This window comes from Artemia franciscana, chromosome 14 (genome assembly GCF_032884065.1).
Source record: "Artemia franciscana chromosome 14, ASM3288406v1, whole genome shotgun sequence".
NCBI lineage: Eukaryota > Metazoa > Arthropoda > Branchiopoda > Anostraca > Artemiidae > Artemia > Artemia franciscana.
Window position 1 is genome coordinate 35,507,869 of NC_088876.1, and position 25,212 is coordinate 35,533,080.

The window sequence follows — 25,212 nt, forward strand, 5'->3', positions numbered from 1 at the left end:
AGTACGTATTTCATAGAAAGGCAGTGTGGATACTCAATTTAAGGTGTTCCGTCAAAAATATATATTTTTTTGACGAAACAACAGTTAAACTAAAAGTTTGCGGAATGAAACTTAGACCACTTGTATTGAAAGCAATTCAAATTGATATTAACTTGAGCTGATAATTTAATTATATTATAATTATCATTATTGATGATTCAAAAATACAAAATTGAATTGATACTGATCAAGATGTAAGAGAAAAATCATCCTTCGGTCAGATGGACAATGAATAGATCATCTGATATCTAGTTGGGTAGTTCAAAATTAAAACAAATATTTACACATAAATTAAGAGCAGGATAGGCCGAATTCCCTGGCGTTTTGCAAAAAGAGCTTAAGTCCACTTTCCCTAATTTTACAGGGGAGAAAACTGAAAGCAAAAAAATAAATAAAAATCTCTCTTACTAATTAGAATTTAAGAAACTTGAAACTTCTAAACTGATTCCTAGATAACTTTTCGAAGCTGAATTGTTCGTTAAGTTAGAAAATAAGGAACTTACGCTTTTTTGGAACAATTTATAACTCAGTTAGAATAAAAGATACGGTCATTTTGAATAGACCTATCTATAGACTTCTTCGAGGTCTTTCGAACCATATGCTTAATTCATTTTCGGAAAAAAGTGGACTTAGGTCCTTTTTACAAAACGCCACGGAATTCAACTAACGTAACTTTTGCTCGGGAATTTCCACTAAGTATCAGGTTTGAGAACTTTTCTAGTCAAAAGTGAGACTTCAGAATTAGCCCTTACCTAAAGCTAAATAGTTTTGTGATTTGCAACACTTACTCGAGATCTGAAATGCTATTATTATAGCTGTATAATAATATATTATAAAGCTAAGGTCATAAACCAGTTAACTTCCACCTATTCTTTAATCAATTTCAACGCTCTTAGGAATCAATTTCTAAATTTAAAAGTATACATTTCAGATTTCAACATTCCTACAATATTACATTTAACTCAGTCCTGTCTTTATCAAAATGGGCTATAAATAAATATTTTTTTTGCATCAATATCAATCGTTAATGGCAGAGGAGTGGCAATGCCGAGTGGCCACTGACTTCCCACCACCTGATCCATATCTCAGAACGCAACGCCTGCAGCACGGTTCCGCCACGCTTTGGAAAGTTCCGCCAAGCATGGCACACATCACCTAGTGTAAATGATTTCTGAGAAAGAGAAAGCGACCTCTCGGACAATGCCACATTTTAATCTCCTAAAATCCGTGGTATATAAACTTACATGTAGAAAATGGCTGAATTCTGAATAGTTTATTTTCCTTTTCCTGTCCTTTCCAAAATAAACCTTGATAAATTCGTTGTCTAAGTCAAATGGTATCCGTTGATGAATATCGGTCTGTTTAAGAACCTCGGCAAAGTTTTCTAGAAAATGGAAAAAATGCTCGTAAGTATACCTGTTAATCCAAATTTAATTGAAATATAAATATTATCCAATTGGATGACATTTTTAGGGTGTTCTAGTTCATTTTGTTTTTTTTTGTTTTTTTTTTTAACTATCAGGTTGCTAAGACACATTAAACTCAAACTTTGTAGAAAGAATAATAATAAATGGAAAGTTTTGCAGAACCTTTTGAACCTTTTGAAACCATTGACGGTCCTTAATTGATTCAGTATAATTTCTTCTTTGAGAGAAGGGGGATTCGCAACAAGCTCGGACACAGCCGGAATTCTATTCCAAAGAGACCAAATGTGGAAAAGGTAGCTTAATATTATAGCTAGTATGTATTTGAATATAACATTTTATTTTTTTTACGTTTTCGTCATGATAATAGAACAGAATGTCATATGAATGTATAAACTGCTGATTCATTCCAAGATTTGAGAATACCGCAACCAAGCGCGAATATTCAATTTCACTGATTGTGATTTTTCCAAAAATGAATCACAATGTGATTCATTGGGATTTTTCCCAGGCAAATCTTTACTTTCACAAGCATAGAATTACATATTAACTTTCCCAATGTGACATTCACTTTCCGTCACCTGGTGTACATCTCAAAACACCACGTCTGCCACACAGTTCCAACACGCACGGGGTAGTTTCTACCTCGATTGGCACACTTTCCAACATGTTTGGCACACTTCCACCAAGCTTGGCACGCGCTATATGGTGGACATGCCTTCTGGATGTGGGTACGCCCTCCAACTTTTCTGGAGAATATACTCGCTATTCGTAAAACAGATATAATATTATGGAAAATAGGGGCTCTAGCCCTGGTTTCCATGTCTGCTCCGGATTTTATACCCGGATAAGTACCTTTAACTCTATCCTCTTCTTTCGAATGTGATGTGTGCAAGAAACATTTGACTATAAATTCCACGTTACCTAATCATCAAAACTCAAACTGAAGAAAGAAGTTCCGAATGTGATACATACAAGAAACGTTTTGCTTTCAGTTCCGATTTATGTCTTAACCGAACAACTAATACTGGTGAAAAACTTTCTGAATGTGGGATATTAACATAAGTTTTACTTCAAGTTCCAGTTCATCTGGCAATCGAAGAATTCAAACTGGAGAAAAACCTTTTGGTGTGATATATCTAACGCATTCCACATTTTCGCTTAAGTTTCCGATCTATCTCGTTACAACAGAATCCTTCCTTTGTGTCTACAAAGTTGGCCTGATTTTTTTTTTTTTTACAATATATGTAGAGGTAAGGAGGCATGTCATCTCAGCTAGGGGGAAGGGCGATAGTTATTACGATAAAATTGTCCAATTTACAAACAAAATTATTACTGTAAATGGCAAATACATATTCCGTAAGTAAGCAATTGTAGAAGAAGCTAAGAAATCTGTAGGTTTCGAGAAGCAGAGACTATCCAGTGACATTAGATATGCTGCCCAAATAGATAAACTTTATATACAAAAGATGCCGATGTTTCAAATCTTTTGAAAATGTAACTATCGTAACTTGAACTCTATTAAGTAGAAATGCTACAAAGACCATGAATAAAAAAAAAATATTCACATAACATTCCATGTCTTAAACCAAATCACACAACCAACTGTTATGCTTGCATAGCACGCGCAGATACCCTGACGATCAACCAGCATATTTAGGGTCATAATTTTCACAAGTAACTTATCGTCATAAGCATAACAGAAAAATAAACAAATAAAAATTACAAAAAATCAAGTGTAATAATGTTTCCTGAGATACCCAAAAACGACTTATACTTATTGACGACATGACTGCCTGTCCATGGATTATTCTTTACGGTTGATTGTGTATGGTTATGCTGTTTGACCTATGTGATTGTATGGATGAGTAGGGTTAAGGCCTCATTCAAGTGCTGGTCTATATTAATCACTAATTTAGGAAAAGCAGTCTTCCTTTTCTCCTTCTGTCTCTCTCTCCTTCTTTTTTTGTGTGTTTGTGCTGTTGCATTGGTGATTTCTCTTTTCATGATATAATTATTCAAGGACGATTTTCTAGATGAAGCCCAAAACTAACAGGAATTACAATAGATAACCTAGTCAAAATTAAAACGAGCAAAAATTAAAAGGAGTATGGCTGACAACACCCATGTGTTCTCAAGACAAGAACAAAATTTGCACTTTAGTATAATAATAAAGAAACAAAACAAAACAAAAACCGTGAATATTGCCAATTTGATATAGGCTACATATTTGGATATTTATTCCTTACAGTCTTAATACTTCTTTATTTGTAAGTCAAAAAGGTGAAAACATTTAGAACTTATTTTTTTTTCAGTAAAGTGCAAATTATGTTCTGGTCTTGAGGAGCTGTAGGAATTGTCAGCCCTAATCATGGTAATTTTTGCTTGTTTTGAGCTTATGGGTTATTTATTGTAATTTATGTTCATTTTGGGTTTAATTCATTTATTGATGGTAATTTGTGGTAGTTTTACGCTGGAAAAATTATTTGAATTTTTTCTACTCATTTTTGATTCAACGAGGCTCTTTATTATTCTTTTACAAACTTGTTTTGTAGAAAGTTTTTTTAATTAATTTCTGTTCATTTTTATTGACATTTTCTTTTCACAGAATAAATATTTTATTTATTTATTTTTTTCAGACTCCATAGTTTTTACTCAGAAGATTATTTGACTTCATTTCTACTCATTTTTAGTTCAATGAGGCTCTTTACTTTTCTTTAAAAAACTTGTTCCACATGTTTCCTATTAACAAATACTATCTGTAAGTAATTAAATAAAAACAACAAGTTCTTCAGCTGAAAGTAAGGAGCAACCTCAAACCTTAAAACCAACAGAAATTATCACGTATATGAAAGGGTTTGCTTCCTCAATACAAGTACCCTTAAGTTTATACAATAATATAATTTGGGCTATATATTTGCACATTAGGGGGGTGTAGGTAAAGTAACCTAACCGAAATTTACAAATATTTCAATACATAACCTAGCAAGAATAATGCAATATTAAAATTACCAATCTGTATTTATATTGCGACATGCAAAGCGATTACAAAAATTTCAAAAGCGGTCTAAATAAAACCAGTTTTCTAATGAACTAATCACGAATCTCTCTCGTGGACTTCGTCTGTCACTTTAAATGTGTCACAATTTTATGACGTCTAAGAAAGGATTTAACATTCAATCCAGGATATTGAGGATCTATTACTGAGCTTAAAGAATTGAACTCGCTCAATTTGGCATTTCCGGACAATCCTGAAAATGCAAACATTTCCTTCCTAAAATTTGCAGTTTTATTTACAATAAACTGTGCAAGGATGGAATTCAATTGACGCAATAATTTGGAAGAGTGAAAAACAGAATAAAAAGGAATAAAGGCGCCAAAAAAATCCTGGGGGAGGTCAGGGTCTCTTCGGCCCCCTGGATCCACCAGTATTGGTTCCCCTCCAACATTTCACAACTTTAAAATATTGGATTTTACAATACACCTTGTTTCTTTTAGTTCGACGACTTTTAGCCTCTTTTCCGATAGAATTATTTGTTAATGGCCCGGATTTCCACTACTTCTTCCATAATTCCCATATGACTTGCCAGTTCTGCATTGCTTTGACCCCCCCCCCCATTCCACAAAATAAATCAAACACCCGTGAACGTGTCTGATCAATAACTATTAATCCCTTTAAATAAAAAATAACTTAATTGAAACAATAAAACAAAACAAAAGTGAAATCTTTGAGGAGAGGCCTATACATTGTAACACCTAGGAGATGATATTGGCCCGTCAAATTTTAATCATAACAGACATTTTCACATGCATCTCACCGGCTGTATGAAAAAAGAAAGCACTAAATAAATACTACATACCAAAAGTTACACATCCAGATCCGTCGACATCGAAAAGTTGAAACGCTGTTTGATACAAGGCATCGGGAGCACACAATAGACCTTCAAACGCTTGAAATTCAACAAAAGATATTAACCTACAACAAAAAGGTAAGTGTTGGAAGTATAATATAAATTTGAATTAAAATGGAATAGTTGTGGGCATCATGCCATGGCTAATTGTAGGAAGCCAAGACAGTCGAATTGAGTGAGAAGAAAAACCTGGCATTAATTCCCCCCCCCCCTCTTGCCGACGTTACTACCTCCCACTTATGCTACACCTCTCATGTCACTCCACAATGCCGAACTAGAGTCAACTATATTCGGTTCTTTCAGAGGTTTCACGCTCGGATTTGTAATCATAATGGACAGTTTTCCATTATAATTGCTAGAGGAAATTATAATGGAAAGTTGTCCAATATATTTGATAGTTGGGAAATATATTGAGAATTGGGATAGTACATCGGGAGTGTCAAATATATTGGAAAGTTGGACTTTACTGAAAACTGGATTTAAATACTTGCCAAGAGTTTCAGGCAGGTTGACCCAAGAATTTAAAATCGACATAGGACCATTAGATTGCTTCGAATGAGAGGTAAACAAGGGACGCTTACCTATGGTCTTAGGCAGGTTGACCCAAGAGTTTTAAAATCGAAATAGGACCATTAGATTGCTTCAAATGAGAGGTAAACAAGGGACGCTTACCTATGGTCTTAGACAGGTTGACACAAGAATTTAAAATCGACATAGGACCATTAGATTGCTTCGAATGAGAGGTAAAAAAGGGACGCTTACCTATGGTCTTAGGCAGGTTGACCCAAGAGTTTAAAATCGAAATAGGACCATTAGATTGCTTCAAATGAGAGGTAAACAAGGGACGCTTACCTATGGTCTTAGGCAGGTTGACCCAAGAATTTAAAATCGACAAAGGACCATTAGATTGCTTCGAATGAGAGGTAAACAAGGGACGCTTACCTATGGTCTTAGGCAGGTTGACCCAAGAATTTAAAATCGACATAGGACCATTAGATTGCTTTGAATGAGGTAAACAAGGGACGCTTACCTATGGTCTTAGGCAGGTTAACCCAAGAATTTAAAATCGACACAGGACCATTAGATTGCTTCGAATGAGAGGTAAACAAGGGACGCTTACCTATGGTCTTAGGCAGGTTGACCCAAGAGTTTAAAATCGACATAGGACCATTAGATTGCTTCAAATGAGAGGTAAACAAGGGACGCTTACCTATAGTCTTAGGCAGGTTGACCCAAGAATTTAAAATCGAAATAGGACCATTAGATTGCTTCGAATGAGAGGAAACAAGGGACGCTTACCTATGGTCTTAGGCAGGTTGACCCAAGAGTTTAAAATCGAATTAGGACCATTAGATTGCTTCAAATGAGAGGTAAACAAAGGACGCTTACCTATGGTCTTAGGCAGGTTGACCCAAGAATTTAAAATCGACACAGGACCATTAGATTGCTTCGAATGAGAGGTAAACAAGGGACGCTTACCTATGGTCTTAGGCAGGTTGATACCAAGAATTTAAAATCGACACAGGACCATTAGATTGCTTCGAATGAGAGGTAAACAAGGGACGCTTACCTATGGTCTTAGGCAGGTTGACCCAAGAGTTTAAAATCGACATAGGACCATTAGATTGCTTCAAATGAGAGGTAAACAAGGGACGCTTACCTATAGTCTTAGGCAGGTTGACCCAAGAATTTAAAATCGAAATAGTACCATTAGATTGCTTCGAATGAGAGGTAAACAAGGGACGCTTACCTATGGTCTTAGGCAGGTTGACCCAAGAGTTTAAAATCGAAATAGGACCATTAGATTGCTTCAAATGAGAGGTAAACAAGGGACGCTTACCTATGGTCTTAGGCAGGTTGACCCAAGAATTTAAAATCGACATAGGACCATTAGATTGCTTCAAATGAGAGGTAAACAAGGGACGCTTACCTATGGTCTTAGGCAGGTTGACCCAAGAGTTTAAAATCGACATAGGACCATTAGATTGCGTTGAATGAGGTAAACAAGGGACGCTTACCTATGGTCTTAGGCAGGTTGACCCAAGAGTTTAAAATCGACATAGGACCATTAGATTGCTTCAAATGAGAGGTAAACAAGGGACGCTTACCTACGGTCTTAGACAGGTTGACCCAAGCGTTTAAAATCGACATAGGACCATTAGATTGCTTCGAATGAGAGGTAAACAAGGGACGCTTACCTATGGTCTTAGGCAGGTTGACCCAAGAGTTTAAAATCGACATAGGACCATTAGATTGCTTCGAATGAGAGGAAACAAGGGACGCTTACCTATGGTCTTAGGCAGGTTGACCCAAGAGTTTAAAATCGAATTAGGACCATTAGATTGCTTCAAATGAGAGGTAAACAAAGGACGCTTACCTATGGTCTTAGGCAGGTTGACCCAAGAATTTAAAATCGACACAGGACCATTAGATTGCTTCGAATGAGAGGTAAACAAGGGACGCTTACCTATGGTCTTAGGCAGGTTGATACCAAGAATTTAAAATCGACACAGGACCATTAGATTGCTTCGAATGAGAGGTAAACAAGGGACGCTTACCTATGGTCTTAGGCAGGTTGACCCAAGAGTTTAAAATCGACATAGGACCATTAGATTGCTTCAAATGAGAGGTAAACAAGGGACGCTTACCTATAGTCTTAGGCAGGTTGACCCAAGAATTTAAAATCGAATGGTCCTATTTCGATTTTAAACTCTTGGGTCAACATGCCTAAGACCATAGGTAAGCGTCCCTTGTTTACCTCTCATTCGAAGCAATCTAATGGTACTATTTCGATTTTAAATTCTTGGGTCAACCTGCCTAAGACTATAGGTAAGCGTCCCTTGTTTACCTCTCATTTGAAGCAATCTAATGGTCCTATGTCGATTTTAAACTCTTGGGTCAACCTGCCTAAGACCATAGGTAAGCGTCCCTTGTTTACCTCTCATTCGAAGCAATCTAATGGTCCTGTGTCGATTTTAAATTCTTGGTATCAACCTGCCTAAGACCATAGGTAAGCGTCCCTTGTTTACCTCTCATTCGAAGCAATCTAATGGTCCTGTGTCGATTTTAAATTCTTGGGTCAACCTGCCTAAGACCATAGGTAAGCGTCCTTTGTTTACCTCTCATTTGAAGCAATCTAATGGTCCTAATTCGATTTTAAACTCTTGGGTCAACCTGCCTAAGACCATAGGTAAGCGTCCCTTGTTTCCTCTCATTCGAAGCAATCTAATGGTCCTATGTCGATTTTAAACTCTTGGGTCAACCTGCCTAAGACCATAGGTAAGCGTCCCTTGTTTACCTCTCATTTGAAGCAATCTAATGGTCCTATTTCGATTTTAAACTCTTGGGTCAACCTGCCTAAGACCATAGGTAAGCGTCCCTTGTTTACCTCTCATTCGAAGCAATCTAATGGTCCTGTGTCGATTTTAAATTCTTGGGTCAACCTGCCTAAGACCACAGGTAAGCGTCCCTTGTTTACCTTTCATTTGAAGCAATCTAATGGTCCTATGTCGATTTTAAATTCTTGGGTCAACCTGCCTAAGACTATAGGTAAGCGTCCCTTGTTTACCTGTCGTTTGAAGCAATCTAATGGTCCTATGTCGATTTTAAACTCTTGGGTCAACCTGCCTAAGACCATAGGTAAGCGTCCCTTGTTTACCTCTCATTCGAAGCAATCTAATGGTCCTGTGTCGATTTTAAATTCTTGGGTCAACCTGCCTAAGACCATAGGTAAGCGTCCCTTGTTTACCTCTCATTCGAAGCAATCTAATGGTCCTATGTCGATTTTAAATTCTTGGGTCAACCTGCCTAAGACCATAGGTAAGCGTCCCTTGTTTACCTCTCATTTGAAGCAATCTAATGGTCCTATGTCGATTTTAAACTCTTGGGTCAACCTGCCTAAGACCATAGGTAAGCGTCCCTTGTTTACCTCTCATTTGAAGCAATCTAATGATCCTATGTCGATTTTAAACTCTTGGGTCAACCTGCCTAAGACCATAGGTAAGCGTCCCTTGTTTACCTCATTCAAAGCAATCTAATGGTCCTATGTCGATTTTAAATTCTTGGGTCAACCTGCCTAAGACCATAGGTAAGCGTCCCTTGTTTACCTCTCATTTGAAGCAATCTAATGGTCCTATTTCGATTTTAAACTCTTGGGTCAACCTGCCTAAGACCATAGGTAAGCGTCCCTTGTTTACCTCTCATTCGAAGCAATCTAATGGTCCTGTGTCGATTTTAAATTCTTGGGTCAACCTGCCTAAGACCACAGGTAAGCGTCCCTTGTTTACCTTTCATTTGAAGCAATCTAATGGTCCTATGTCGATTTTAAATTCTTGGGTCAACCTGCCTAAGACTATAGGTAAGCGCCCCTTGTTTACCTGTCATTTGAAGCAATCTAATGGTCCTATGTCGATTTTAAACTCTTGGGTCAACCTGCCTAAGACCATAGGTAAGCGTCCCTTGTTTACCTCTCATTCGAAGCAATCTAATGGTCCTGTGTCGATTTTAAATTCTTGGGTCAACCTGCCTAAGACCATTGGTAAGCATCCCTTGTTTACCTCTCATTTGAAGCAATCTAATGGTCCTATGTCGATTTTAAACTCTTGGGTCAACCTGCCTAAGACCATAGGTAAGCGTCCCTTGTTTACCTCATTCAATGGTCTTAGGCAGGTTGACCCAAGAATTTAAAATCGACATAGGACCATTAGATTACTTCGAATGAGAGGTAAACAAGGGACGCTTACCTATGGCCTTAGGCAGGTTGACCCAAGAATTTAAAATCGACACAGGACCATTAGATTGCTTCGAATGAGAGGTAAACAAGGGACGCTTACCTATGGTCTTAGGCAGGTTGACCCAAGAGTTTAAAATCGACATAGGACCATTAGATTGCTTCAAATGAGAGGTAAACAAGGGACGCTTACCTATAGTCTTAGGCAGGTTGACCCAAGAATTTAAAATCGAAATAGGACCATTAGATTGCTTCGAATGAGAGGAAACAAGGGACGCTTACCTATGGTCTTAGGCAGGTTGACCCAAGAGTTTAAAATCGAATTAGGACCATTAGATTGCTTCAAATGAGAGGTAAACAAGGGACGCTTACCTATGGTATTAGGCAGGTTGACCCAAGAATTTAAAATCGACACAGGACCATTAGATTGCTTTGAATGAGAGGTAAACAAGGGACGCTTACCTATGGTCTTAGGCAGGTTGACCCAAGAATTTAAAATCGACACAGGACCATTAGATTGCTTCGAATGAGAGGTAAACAAGGGACGCTTACCTATGGTCTTAGGCAGGTTGACCCAAGAGTTTAAAGTCGACATAGGACCATTAGATTGCTTCAAATGAGAGGTAAACAAGGGACGCTTACCTATAGTCTTAGGCAGGTTGACCCTAGAATTTAAAATCGAAATAGGACCATTAGATTGCTTCGAATGAGAGGTAAACAAGGGACGCTTACCTATGGTCTTAGGCAGGTTGACCCAAGAATTTAAAATCGACATAGGACCATTAGATTGCTTCGAATGAGAGGTAAACAAGGGACGCTTACCTATGGTCTTAGGCAGGTTGACCCAAGAATTTAAAATCGACACAGGACCATTAGATTGCTTCGAATGAGAGGTAAACAAGGGACGCTTACCTATGGTCTTAGGCAGGTTGACCCAAGAGTTTAAAATCGACATAGGACCATTAGATTGCTTCAAATGACAGGTAAACAAGGGACGCTTACCTATAGTCTTAGGCAGGTTGACCCAAGAATTTAAAATCGACATAGGACCATTAGATTGCTTCAAATGAAAGGTAAACAAGGGACGCTTACCTGTGGTCTTAGGCAGGTTGACCCAAGAATTTAAAATCGACACAGGACCATTAGATTGCTTCGAATGAGAGGTAAACAAGGGACGCTTACCTATGGTCTTAGGCAGGTTGACCCAAGAGTTTAAAATCGAAATAGGACCATTAGATTGCTTCAAATGAGAGGTAAACAAGGGACGCTTACCTATGGTCTTAGGCAGGTTGACCCAAGAGTTTAAAATCGACATAGGACCATTAGATTGCTTCAAATGAGAGGTAAACAAGGGACGCTTACCTATGGTCTTAGGAAGGTTGACCCAAGAGTTTAAAATCGAAATAGGACCATTAGATTGCTTCAAATGAGAGGTAAACAAGGGACGCTTACCTATGGTCTTAGGCAGGTTGACCCAAGAATTTAAAATCGAAATAGGACCATTAGATTGCTTCGAATGAGAGGTAAACAAGGGACGCTTACCTATGGTCTTAGGCAGGTTGACCCAAGAATTTAAAATCGACATAGGACCATTAGATTGCTTTGAATGAGGTAAACAAGGGACGCTTACCTATGGTCTTAGGCAGGTTGACCCAAGCGTTCAAAATCGACATAGGACCATTAGATTGCTTCAAATGAGAGGTAAACAAGGGACGCTTACCTATGGTCTTAGGCAGGTTGACCCAAGAATTTAAAATCGACATAGGACCATTATATTGCTTCGAATGAGAGGTAAACAAGGGACGCTTACCTATGGCCTTAGGCAGGTTGACCCAAGAATTTAAAATCGACACAGGACCATTAGATTGCTTCGAATGAGAGGTAAACAAGGGACGCTTACCTATGGTCTTAGGCAGGTTGACCCAAGAGTTTAAAATCGACATAGGACCATTAGATTGCTTCAAATGAGAGGTAAACAAGGGACGCTTACCTATAGTCTTAGGCAGGTTGACCCAAGAATTTAAAATCGAAATAGGACCATTAGATTGCTTCGAATGAGAGGAAACAAGGGACGCTTACCTATGGTCTTAGGCAGGTTGACCCAAGAGTTTAAAATCGAATTAGGACCATTAGATTGCTTCAAATGAGAGGTAAACAAGGGACGCTTACCTATGGTATTAGGCAGGTTGACCCAAGAATTTAAAATCGACACAGGACCATTAGATTGCTTCGAATGAGAGGTAAACAAGGGAGCTTACCTATGGTCTTAGGCAGGTTGACCCAAGAATTTAAAATCGACACAGGACCATTAGATTGCTTCGAATGAGAGGTAAACAAGGGACGCTTACCTATGGTCTTAGGCAGGTTGACCCAAGAGTTTAAAATCGACATAGGACCATTAGATTGCTTCAAATGAGAGGTAAACAAGTGACGCTTACCTATAGTCTTAGGCAGGTTGACCCTAGAATTTAAAATCGAAATAGGACCATTAGATTGCTTCGAATGAGAGGTAAACAAGGGACGCTTACCTATGGTCTTAGGCAGGTTGACCCAAGAGTTTAAAATCGAAATAGGACCATTAGATTGCTTCAAATGAGAGGTAAACAAGGGACGCTTACCTATGGTCTTAGGCAGGTTGACCCAAGAATTTAAAATCGACATAGGACCATTAGATTGCTTCGAATGAGAGGTAAACAAGGGACGCTTAACTATGGTCTTAGGCAGGTTGACCCAAGAATTTAAAATCGACATAGGACCACTAGATTGCTTTGAATGAGGTAAACAAGGGACGCTTACCTATGGTCTTAGGCAGGTTGACCCAAGAGTTTAAAATCGACATAGGACCATTAGATTGCTTCAAATGAGAGGTAAACAAGGGATGCTTACCAATGGTCTTAGGCAGGTTGACCCAAGAATTTAAAATCGACACAGGACCATTAGATTGCTTCGAATGAGAGGTAAACAAGGGACGCTTACCTATGGTCTTAGGCAGGTTGACCCAAGAGTTTAAAATCGACATAGGACCATTAGATTGCTTCAAATGACAGGTAAACAAGGGGCGCTTACCTATAGTCTTAGGCAGGTTGACCCAAGAATTTAAAATCGACATAGGACCATTAGATTGCTTCAAATGAAAGGTAAACAAGGGACGCTTACCTGTGGTCTTAGGCAGGTTGACCCAAGAATTTAAAATCGACACAGGACCATTAGATTGCTTCGAATGAGAGGTAAACAAGGGACGCTTACCTATGGTCTTAGGCAGGTAGACCCAAGAGTTTAAAATCGAAATAGGACCATTAGATTGCTTCAAATGAGAGGTAAACAAGGGACGCTTACCTATGGTCTTAGGCAGGTTGACCCAAGAATTTAAAATCGACATAGGACCATTAGATTGCTTTGAATGAGGTAAACAAGGGACGCTTACCTATGGTCTTAGGCAGGTTGACCCAAGAGTTTAAAATCGACACAGGATCATTAGATTGCTTCAAATGAGAGGTAAACAAGGGACGCTTACCTATGGTCTTAGGCAGGTTGACCCAAGAGTTTAAAATCGACATAGGACCATTAGATTGCTTCAAATGAGAGGTAAACAAGGGACGCTTACCTATGGTCTTAGGCAGGTTGACCCAAGAATTTAAAATCGACATAGGACCATTAGATTGCTTCGAATGAGAGGTAAACAAGGGACGCTTACCTATGGTCTTAGGCAGGTTGACCCAAGAATTTAAAATCGACACAGGACCATTAGATTGCTTCGAATGAGAGGTAAACAAGGGACGCTTACCTATGGTCTTAGGCAGGTTGACCCAAGAGTTTAAAATCGACATAGGACCATTAGATTGCTTCAAATGACAGGTAAACAAGGGACGCTTACCTATAGTCTTAGGCAGGTTGACCCAAGAATTTAAAATCGACATAGGACCATTAGATTGCTTCAAATGAAAGGTAAACAAGGGACGCTTACCTGTGGTCTTAGGCAGGTTGACCCAAGAATTTAAAATCGACACAGGACCATTAGATTGCTTCGAATGAGAGGTAAACAAGGGACGCTTACCTATGGTCTTAGGCAGGTTGACCCAAGAGTTTAAAATCGAAATAGGACCATTAGATTGCTTCAAATGAGAGGTAAACAAGGGACGCTTACCTATGGTCTTAGGCAGGTTGACCCAAGAGTTTAAAATCGACATAGGACCATTAGATTGCTTCAAATGTGATGTAAACAAGGGACACTTACCTATGGTCTTAGGCAGGTTGACCCAAGAATTTAAAATCGACACAGGACCATTAGATTGCTTCGAATGAGAGGTAAACAAGGGACGCATACCTATGGTCTTAGGCAGGTTGACCCAAGAGTTTAAAATCGAAATAGGACCATTAGATTGCTTCAAATGAGAGGTAAACAAGGGAAGCTTACCTATGGTCTTAGGCAGGTTGACCCAAGAGTTTGAAATCGACATAGGACCATTAGATTGCTTCAAATGAGATGTAAACAAGGGACGCTTACCTATGGTCTTAGGCAGGTTGACCCAAGAATTTAAAATCGACATAGGACCATTAGATTGCTTCGAATGAGAGGTAAACAAGGGACGCTTACCTATGGTCTTAGGCAGGTTGACCCAAGAATTTAAAATCGACACAGGACCATTAGATTGCTTCGAATGATAGGTAAACAAGGGACGCTTACCTATGGTCTTAGGCAGGTTGACCCAAGAGTTGAAAATCGACATAGGACCATTAGATTGCTTGAAATGAGAGGTAAACAAGGGACGCTTACCTATGGTCTTAGGCAGGTTGACCCAAGAATTTAAAATCGACATAGGACCATTAGATTGCTTCGAATGAGAGGTAAACAAGGGACGCTTACCTATGGTCTTAGGCAGGTTGACCCAAGAATTTAAAATCGACACAGGACCATTAGATTGCTTCGAATGAGAGGTAAACAAGGGACGCTTACCTATGGTCTTCGGCAGGTTGACCCAAGAGTTTAAAATCGACATAGGACCATTAGATTGCTTCAAATGAGAGGTAAACAAGGGACGCTTACCTATGGTCTTAGGTAGGTTGAATGTTACCTTAAATGTCCGAAATTGGTGAATGTCAGCGTTACACTGGTGAACGCCCGAAACACCTTTTTTTTTCCATGGACTTAGTCGGCTTTGCCAGTCATCTTTTTCAGGTTTATGCAAGGTTTGATGATGACAGGTTAGGTTAGTTTAGGTTTTTATCCCATTTGTGAGATCTAGAACCTGATTCAACCTAACTTTTACGATCAAAGCCTGCATAAGACTGAAAAATCTGATTCGACAAGCTAATTGAACCCAAACAGAGAAAAAGGCATTTCAGACATTCACAGTGACATATATATATATATATATATATATATATATATATATATATATATATATATATATATATATATATATATATATATATATATATATATATATATATATATATATATATATATATATATATATATATATATATATATATATATATATATGTTTATATAAACATATGGGTTGGCCCCGCGACTTGTTTTTGCAGTTAAATGTTAATAGCAGTGAAAGGAATAGTAGGATAGGGTCATATTAATTCGAGCGTGTTGCTAATCTCGAGAATTTCGCGACGTAGAATCGCAAAGGGTAGTTGGCAAAAATAAATTATTACATCAGATCCGTAAAACGTGTACGTAATTCTGATCACTAATGTATTTTTCGGGTGCACTATCATTTTAGGTCCCCTGTATCTAGACCACAAAAACCCACTGCCGAAACACGTTTCTTTGAGGTGGTTAAGTAAAATATATATCATCTCAAACTTGTTGACAAAAGAATGTTTATGAAGCAGGAGTTAGCTAAAATGTACAAAGAGAGCAATAAGAATAACGACAAGTTTTCTCAAAGGTTCTAACCTTCATGTCTTCACACTGATTCTATCCTTCTGCACTAAGCTCCTAGAAGGAGACAGATACGCGGAGAAGTATCAGTAACATCTCAAAATATTTTTATGTGTAACATGTATGCATAATATTCAAATTTATTACGCTATATGCTAAATTTCAGTTTTCTAATTTTCTAATCCCCTCTCCCTCGAAAATCTAACTTACAAGCTAGCTTCAGCATTACGTTCTTGTTGACTTCAATTTTGATATGCAAAATATCATAAAACAAGCAAAAACTTACATTTTTCTTTCTAATCTTCTCAATGCGTGTCGTAGACTCTACTTCTACTACTACTACTACTAACAACTCACCGCAGCACCAAGCCGCCTAAGGCCAAACAGCTACCCTCACTGCTCCTTCATCCCAATCTATTCAAAGCCTCCTTCTTTACACCCTCCCAAGAAGTTTCCACTTCCCTTAAATCTTTCTTTATGACATATCCACATCCTAACCGCGGACGACCTGCTTTCCATTTAGCCCTAGACGGTTAGCCAAAAATAACAATCTTCAGCAATTTGACATCCTTCATCCGCAGAACGCGCCCTAGCTATCTCAATCTTTCTCTCGTTATAGACCTAGAAAGCGTGATTGAACCACACTTTCCGTGCAGTCTACTGTTTGAAATACGGTCAGTCAGCCAGGTACACAGAATAATTCGTAGGCAATTCCTTTGGAAAACACCTAGCAAATCTTCCTTCGCTTTTCGGAGCACCCATACTTCAGAACCATATTTGACCACTGTCATCACTGTAGCTTCCAATATCCTAATCTTGGTTTACAGACCTACCTTCCAATTTTTCCAAACTCTAGGAGTTTGGAAGACTATAGGATCGTCAAATACCGTATTCAACATTTTGACAAAATGGGTGACATCAAGTCCCGTGCTTGCGATTTGACTTTGAGAGAGATGGGGTTTACCTATGAGAGATTTATCTTAGGTCCCAAAAAACCAATGAGTGCGAATGTTTCTGTAATTTATACTTCAGGAAGAAGAGGAGCGTGTTCAAACCACTAAAATGACCTGGATAGGGCCATGATTAGACATAATCTACAGTTTTTTGTACTAAATCTAGAAAAAAAACACACTTACCCATCTTTACTAGTATCAGCAACTGATCCAATCACACGAACAGCATCTGGATTGTAGTTTAGATGTTGATAAAGTCCAAGAAAGCCTCTAACAAAATCAGTCGTTGTCATATACTTTTCCCCATTTTTGACAGTTGAAGCATACTACAATAGAGAAAGATGCTACTGTATACTATAACTAACCAACAGTGGTCCATGGATTAAAAAAAAAACAAAACAAAAAAAAAACATTGACTCAGTGCCTGGGACGGAAGAGGAAAAAGTTACGCTTCCAGTATAATATTTTACGAAAATAAATTCCCATTTCTAAGCCAAGTGTATCGTAAAACAATTAGCTAATATAAATACAAGTTAATTTCACTCGTCAATAACAGTTAGATATATATTCAGGATTAAATTTTAAGTTAAATGACCTGAAAATGGGTTAATAAAGTACGTCACGTTTGTTCAACAGCTAACCGAAATACCACGTTTTTTTCAGAGAGTGGGGCCCGTAGAGGGTGCGAATCTATTGACTAAGGGTCACGGTCCGTTAGAAAATAACCGCTTAATACAAAAGAGCCTTTTACCTATTGTTTATAATAAAATTTCAATCAAATGTACAACTCAATGCAAAGATTAAAACGAATTAAAACGAATAAGGATGTGTCAATTAATAACTAATGAGATTACAAGATTCTTTATCAACAGAATGATAATTTGGCTTCAATTTCCATTTATAATAATGTCAGATGTCAGGGTGTATCAAGGATTTATTCATTTATTTTTTTTGGGGAGGGGGGATCATTTTCTCTCTTTTTTGAGGAGGGTGCGCATAAAGATTCAAAAAATGCATTACAAAATTGTTTATAAGCCTTTTTGTTACGTTTTTACGAGTCGGTCAAAAATTTTGGCAGGAGGAGGGGTGTCTAATCCGGTTGTCCCCTCCCCCTGGATACATCGCTGGTCAAATGACTGACTGTATTCTAGCCTATTTTGAGCCTTAAGACACTATAAAGGTTTAGAACGATCATATAAGGTAAAAATCGTGGTTGCAACAATACCTGCAACCTAGTAAAGAGCAAATAATAGCCCATAGTAACAGAAAGTTTAAAACCACATGTTCTATGTATGTGTCTAATGCAAACATTTCTCAGCAAATACTAATTCAGAATTAATAAAAATTACTAAGATCCAAACGACTAATAATTTGTAATTTTGAAAACAAATTTTTAAGAATTTAATAAGAGCTGGAAACCACTCAAGCATATGGTCAAGTCAAAATAAAAGTACACCATTGAAAGCACAATCTTTGAAAGTCATGAGCTGCGATTGTACAGCCTCCTATCTTGAACAAGAGCTAAGAGCTCATATGGCACTTGTGACGAGGTTGGAAGAGCCAAGAGCCCATATGCAATGAGCTCTAGCAAAATTCTAAGAATCGATCGATTGATTTAAATCAGAGGCTTAATGCCAGTCGGGATTTAAAATAAGAGCTCTGAGACACGAAGTCCTTCTAAATATCAAAATTCATTAAGACCCGATCACCCAGTCGTAAGTTAAAAATACCTCTTTTTTAATTTTTCCTCTCCCTTCAGCCACCCATATGGTCGAATCGGGGATAACAACTTTATCACGTCAATTTGTGCAGGTCCCTGACACGCCTACCAATATTCATCGTCCTAGCACGTCCAGAGGCACCGAACTCGCCAAAGCAATGGAACCCCCTAGCTCCCCTAAAGAGAGCGGACTCAGTCCGGTTATGTCAATCACGTATCTAGGACTGGTGCTTATTCTTCCCACCCAGTTTCATCCCGACCTCTCCACTCTAAGCGTTTTCCAAGATTTCCCCTTTCCCCCTCCAACTCCCCCAATATCACCAGATACGGTCGGGATTTGAAATAAGAGCTCTGAGACATGAGGTCCTTCCAAACATCAAATTTCATTAAGATCCGATCACCAATTCGTAAGTCAAAAATACCTTTTTTTATTTTTCCTCTCCCTCCAGCCCCCCAGATGGTCGAATCAGGTAAACGACTGTTCTCAAGTCAATTTGTGCTGGTCCCTGACACGCCTACCAATTTTCATCGTCCTAGCACGTCCAAAACTACCGAACTTTCCAAACCACTGGAAATCCCTCCCCAACTCCCCCAAAGAGAGCGGATCCGTTCCAATTATGTCAATCACGTATCTAGAACCTGTGCTTGTTCTTCCCATCAAGTTTCATCCCGATTTCTCCACTCTAAGCGTTTTCCAAGGTTACCGGTTTCCAAGATTTCTGTTTCCCCCCTCTAACCCCCATGTCCCTGGATCCGATTCGAATATTCGATTCGAATATATATCAAGTTTCATCAAGATCCGATGACCCATTCGTAAGATAAAGATACCTCAATTTTCACGTTTTCCAAGATTTCCGGTTTACCCCTCCGACTCCCCCCAATGACACTGGATCTGGTCAGGGTTTAAAATAAGAGCTCTGAAGGACAAGATCCTTCTAAACATCAAATTTCATTAAGATCTGATCACCCGTTCGTAATAACACATACCTAATTTTTTCTAATTTTCCCTAATTAGCCAACCCCCCCCCTCCCCCAAATCCCACACAGAAAGCAGATCCGGTCTGGTTATGTCAGTCACGTATCTTGGACTTATGCTTATTTTCCCCTCCAAGTTTCATCCTGATCTCTCCACTCTAAGCGTTTTCCAAGATTTCTGGTTCCCACTGCCCCAACACCCCCCAATGACACTGGATCCGGTCGAGATTTAAAATAAGAGATCTGAGTTACGAGTTCCTTCTAAATATGAAATTTCATTAAGATCCTATCACTTCTTCGTAGGCTAAAAATACTTCGTTTTTTCTAATTTTTCAGAATTAACCCTCTCCCCAGCTCCCACAGAGAGAGCGGATAGGTACTGGTTATGCCAATCCCGTATCTAGGACTTGTGCTTATTTTTCCCATCAAGTTTCATCCCGATCCCTCCACTCTAAGCGTTTTCCAAGATTTTAGGTTTCCCCCCCAACGTCACCGGATCCGGTCGGGATTTGCAACAAGAGCTCTGAGACAAGATATCCTTCTAAATATCAAGTTTCATTAAGATCCAAACACCCGTTCGATTTTTCTGAATTAACCGCCCCCCCCCCCCCCAGATGGTCAAATCGGGGAAACGACTATTTATAATTTAATTTGATAAGCCTGCCAAATTTCATCGTCCTATCTTATCTAGAAGTGCCTAAACTAGCAAAACCGGGACAAACAGACTGACAGAATTTGCGATCGCTATATGTCACTTGGTAAATACCAAGTGCCATAATTCTGCATGGGTAACAGTGGTGTGATTCAATTTTTTCTTCATTACTATCACATCACTGGTGAGAACATCAGAAGCTCATTTGAAAGCTAACAGCCATATCTACAAGCTATTTATAAATTTGTCTTGGTAGCGTCAGATTAAAAGGCCATATTATACCAAAAATGAAAATTTTTGGTGCTATTTCCAAAGTCGACATGGGATGGAAACGTAACGTGCACCACTGAAATCGCCATCATTGAAACCCTTCACTGGAGGATTGTAGTCTCACATCATGGTTGCTGCAGTAAAAGCAATCGCAATCTAACTCAAAAGCAAATCGTGGCCCATCATAACCCGAAATTTTTAAATAAGTTTTCAGATTGGCGAAAAGATTTCCAATCGAAAGTGATCTAGAAATAGAAACTATTACATGGATTCAACGGAACAATAATGCTTAATGATATAAATTTTTGATATTTTTGAAAAGGACCATGATATTAATCAGTCCCTTCCATCAACAGGAATAACCATACTACTGGTATAGTATACACTTAAAGAAAAATTTACTTACCTTTTCAAAAACGGCTTTTAACTTCTCTGTGTCCGCTCGCTTTAAATAATTACTAATCTAAAAAAAAAAAATGTATATTGTTAATTTGTCACAAATTTTGTTTTACTAAAAACATTCATAGTTACATATCAATAATAACATTTACCCAAAAAAGTCAAACATTTGATTTTTACAAACAGACTGAAAAGAACTTGAAAGCATCTGCTTATAAAAAGTTTTACAAGTTGTTTTAACCTCACAAGAAATGCAGTTCAGAAACCTAGAGACGAAGAGATTTTCAGCAAGTTAACTGACCCAATAAAATATATTATTTTAAAAAGTATATGAAGGATATTATTACAAGTAGTTTTTGAATCAAAGTTTTTACAAAAAAAGTATTTGAAGGGGCTCACAGTAACGAATGGACAAGGTTAAATCTATTGAACCTGGTCATGTATTAAACCCCTGACTGCAGAGGTGAATATGAATGATTTAGCCCATCTTTAAAAGTACAAAGACAGTAACAAATAGAGTAAATAAAATACAGTAAAGTGAAGTAAAGTGAAGTAAGGTGAAGTAAAAATTCAGAAAAGCAAAATGAAAGAAAGCAGCAGACACGGATAATGTACAAACAACTTAAATTAATATATCACTAGCTAAAATATCAAGAAAGAAAAATAACAATACCAGAAAGCAAAGGCGAGACTATGTACACAAAAAAGACATCCCTCCCCCCAAAAAGAGAAGTGATGACAAAATGATAAATAAAATAACCAAATGTATAATAATTATTCACGATCAAGCTGGAAAAAAAAACATAACTATTCGAGAGAGAATTCGCCAGCATGGACTAAAATTCAAAAGAAATTTACAAAATGCTGGCTGTTGTTTCGTACATACTATGCATAAAGTCTTACGACTTTAAGAACCTTTCCCTCCTGATCAAGATTATCAAGGGATCGTCCAGTCTATAACGTGTGTAAATACCTATTAGTTTCTTCACCAGAGGGGGGGGGGGCTTAACAGATATTTTGCACACTCATAAAACACAGTCCGGATTGATAAAACACAAAGGACCGAGTCCGTTGATTTTTGAATTTGATTAACTGTTTTTTATCAACTGTTTTGTTCTAATCAAAAGTAAATAAGGGCCAGAAAGGTGGCAGGGATAATATGAGGGGGAGAGGAGCGAAATATGCGTGAATTTGTGCCAGAATATAGCAATTATACAGTGACTTGCAAGACAGAATCATCCCATGTAGAGCAAACATTTAATAGGAAGGAGGGCAAAGAGTAGGTGAAAATTTTGCATAAGCAAAGAAGGAATTGAACCCTCTTTCCTTAACAAATGAGATTAGTTCCAGACATTATGTAGACAATAGGCTTGTCTTTACACTATTAAAATCTTATTTTTCTGAAGAAAAAGGATTCTAAGCTTATTAATGAATTACACAATTATTCTCTTAAGTGTTTTTTGCCATGCCAAACTCATCTCTTCCAAGCCTGAAAAGTAAGTGCAGTGGCGGTTCTAGGCCTGGGTGGGGGGCAGCTTCCCCCCAGTTTTTCTAACATTTGACATCAAATTCCGTTTATTTTATATTTATACATCCCTGTGGATACCTTGCCCCCTCCTATTATGAGGCCTACAGCTGATACTGGTAAGTAGTTTGGAGAATAGATTATCGAAGTCTTCTCTTATTAGTGGAAGAGATTATAACCCTTTTCTTTATAGTGGCTACAAAAATTGAGGCTTTAGCTTTGGCACTTATTCCATTTACAATTGACTGCAACCAAGTAAATTATAAAAGTAAGGCCTTTGATCACAAAGTCTTGACCAAGATGATAGCCTTTAAGAACAAAATAATTAAATTACTATACATCAGTAGTCTGTATGACAATAAGTGGTAATAATTTAACTAAGATTTCTTAAAAATGACAGGGTAGGTTTGGTAAATTTGGCAAAAGTTTTCTCCTAATTTGCAAAAGTAGTTCTTTTTAACTTTGATACAATTATGAAAAAATTGGATTAATACTATGAGAATGGGAGTTTAATTCCTTTTAAATTTAGATTGAGGAAAGACTAAGAAGAGGAAATAGAGAGATAATAGATAGAAATACATACATAGTAGATAGGGACCAGCTTTGGCTGATGTATTTATGCATACAACAATGGTCAGAACATAATTCAGTGCAGGGACTTGCCAAACTAAATTAGCACTTAATAATAGGAAAATCTACAGCAAAAATTACACTAATTATAAAATAAACCAACCATGAGAAAAAGACAGACTAAGCAGCAAGAACAGAAATTAAAGAGGGAAAAATAAAAAATTACTTAAAACATTGAAGCATTCCCAATTGAAGCAAAATAGAAATAAGCAGGATCATAATAGCCACAAACCTTTTATTAATTGAATACAAACAACAGTTTACCTAATGAGGTCGATGTATTTTGTATAAAAAAAACAACTGAACAGTCTATTTTAATCTACTACTTTTACTGCAAATTACAAAAAGAACCAACCGTGGCATTCGTTAGATGTGGACTGATTCTACGGGAAAGCCAGGCCATGACCAGGCTCAAGGGAAACATTAGATTATAAATCTAGGCTAAAAGGTCAGTAGGATTTCATAATCCTTCAACATTGGTAAATCCAGTGAACCAATGCTGCTACAGTTTGCAGTACAGAATCAAGTGAAAAACATAATTCAGAACTGGTGCAAAGAGAATTGGGAACCAATTACGAGAGGAAACTTTTCACACAAGCTTAACAGGAATTGAAACTACTAGCACCAGCAAATGCATTACCGAGCAGAACTAGCCACATTCCAACAAGCTAAAGTAAACTTTGATATAAGTTGGATTTCAATGCAACATTGAATTTATAGAAAGCAGACAAATTCTTTTGTCTCAAATTATTAAATATACTAAAACTACAACTAACAACTCACTGCAGCACCAGCCCACCTGAGCCCAACACAGCTACCCATGCTTCTCCTCCATTCAGATCTATTCAAAGCGTCCTGCTCTATGCCCTCTCAAAAAGTTCCGATTTCCTGTAAATCTTTCCTTATGACTTCCTCCACCCAATTCGAGGAAGACTTGTTTTTCGTTTGGCCATAAATGATTGGCTGACAAGGACAATCTCTGGCAGTCTGCCATCGTTCTTCTGCAGGATGTGTCCTAGCTACTCAACTTCACCTCATTATAGCCCTAGAAAGTGGGATTGAACCACATTCTTTTTACAGCTTAGTGTTTAAAATGTAGTCTGTCTGGCAGGTACCCAAAATAATTTGATAGGCATATTTTTTTTGTATTGATTCTAAAATAGTTTTTATTTAAAAACTAAACTGGCCAAAAATAAAGCAGAAATAAATTGAGATTTTAAAAACAATTGGATTTATATTTTGCTTAACTTCTTATCATTAACTTTATGATTGCTGGGTAATTTTCCTAGTGCGGCCACTCTGAAAGACAGAGGAAAGTTTTCTAGATATTTTCCAGAGCAATTGTAATGAGAGAAAGGTTGAGATGACTAAGACAGACGAAAGATGACAGATTGCCAAAGACTGTCCCTGTTGGCAAGCCATCTAGGGCCAAATAAACAGCACATCATCCCTAAATGGTGTGAGCGCTCCAAGAAATGGACAAAGATTTGCTAGATATTGTCCAGAGAAATTGCCTACAGATTGTTTTGGGTATCCAGCTGACTGATCAAATTTCAAATATTAGGTTGTGCAAAAAGTGTGGTTCAATCCTACTTTCTAGAGCTATAATGAGCGAAAGGTTGAGATGGCTAGGGCACGTTCTGCAGATGAAGGATGACAGATTGCCAAAGATTATCCTTTTTGGCTAACCGTCTAAGGCTAAATGAAAAGCAGCCTGTCTGAGGGTGGGAAGATGTCATAAAGAAAAACTTAAGGGAAATAGGAAGTTCTTGGAGGGTGAGAAGAGGGGGACTTTGAATAGATAAAGATGAAGGAGTATCATGTGTAGCTATGTTGGGTTCTGGCAGTTTGGTGCTGTAGTGAGTTGCTAGTAGTAGCAGTAAATAATATGTTAAAAACCAAATAAAACAAGCTAAATTTTTAGGCTTTTTCCTCAAATCCACAAAGAACTATACAAAGTATGTAGAGTATTTATTTCTACTCATGAATGGTACATCAAGTTAATTTAGAAACTGCTATCCAGTAAGAGAAGCTTTCCCAGAACAATCTACCCAAACAACCATCTGTATGTTCCAAAAATTGTGAT

At 37.9% G+C, this 25,212-nt stretch overlaps 1 protein-coding gene across 2 annotated transcripts in view; it reads right to left on the minus strand.

Moving 5' to 3' along the window:
- LOC136035650 (calcium-binding mitochondrial carrier protein Aralar1-like) overlaps nt 1-25,212 on the minus strand; it is an 89,428-nt gene that overhangs the window by 52,624 nt on the left and 11,592 nt on the right. For both annotated transcript variants that reach the window (XM_065717557.1, XM_065717556.1), the window contains 4 exons: nt 20,979-21,035; nt 17,139-17,281; nt 5,324-5,439; nt 1,284-1,423 (listed from right to left, as the gene is read on the minus strand). In XM_065717557.1, coding sequence (XP_065573629.1) covers nt 1,284-1,423; nt 5,324-5,439; nt 17,139-17,281; nt 20,979-21,035 — 456 coding nt within the window. The remainder of the gene's footprint in view (nt 1-1,283; nt 1,424-5,323; nt 5,440-17,138; nt 17,282-20,978; nt 21,036-25,212) is intronic.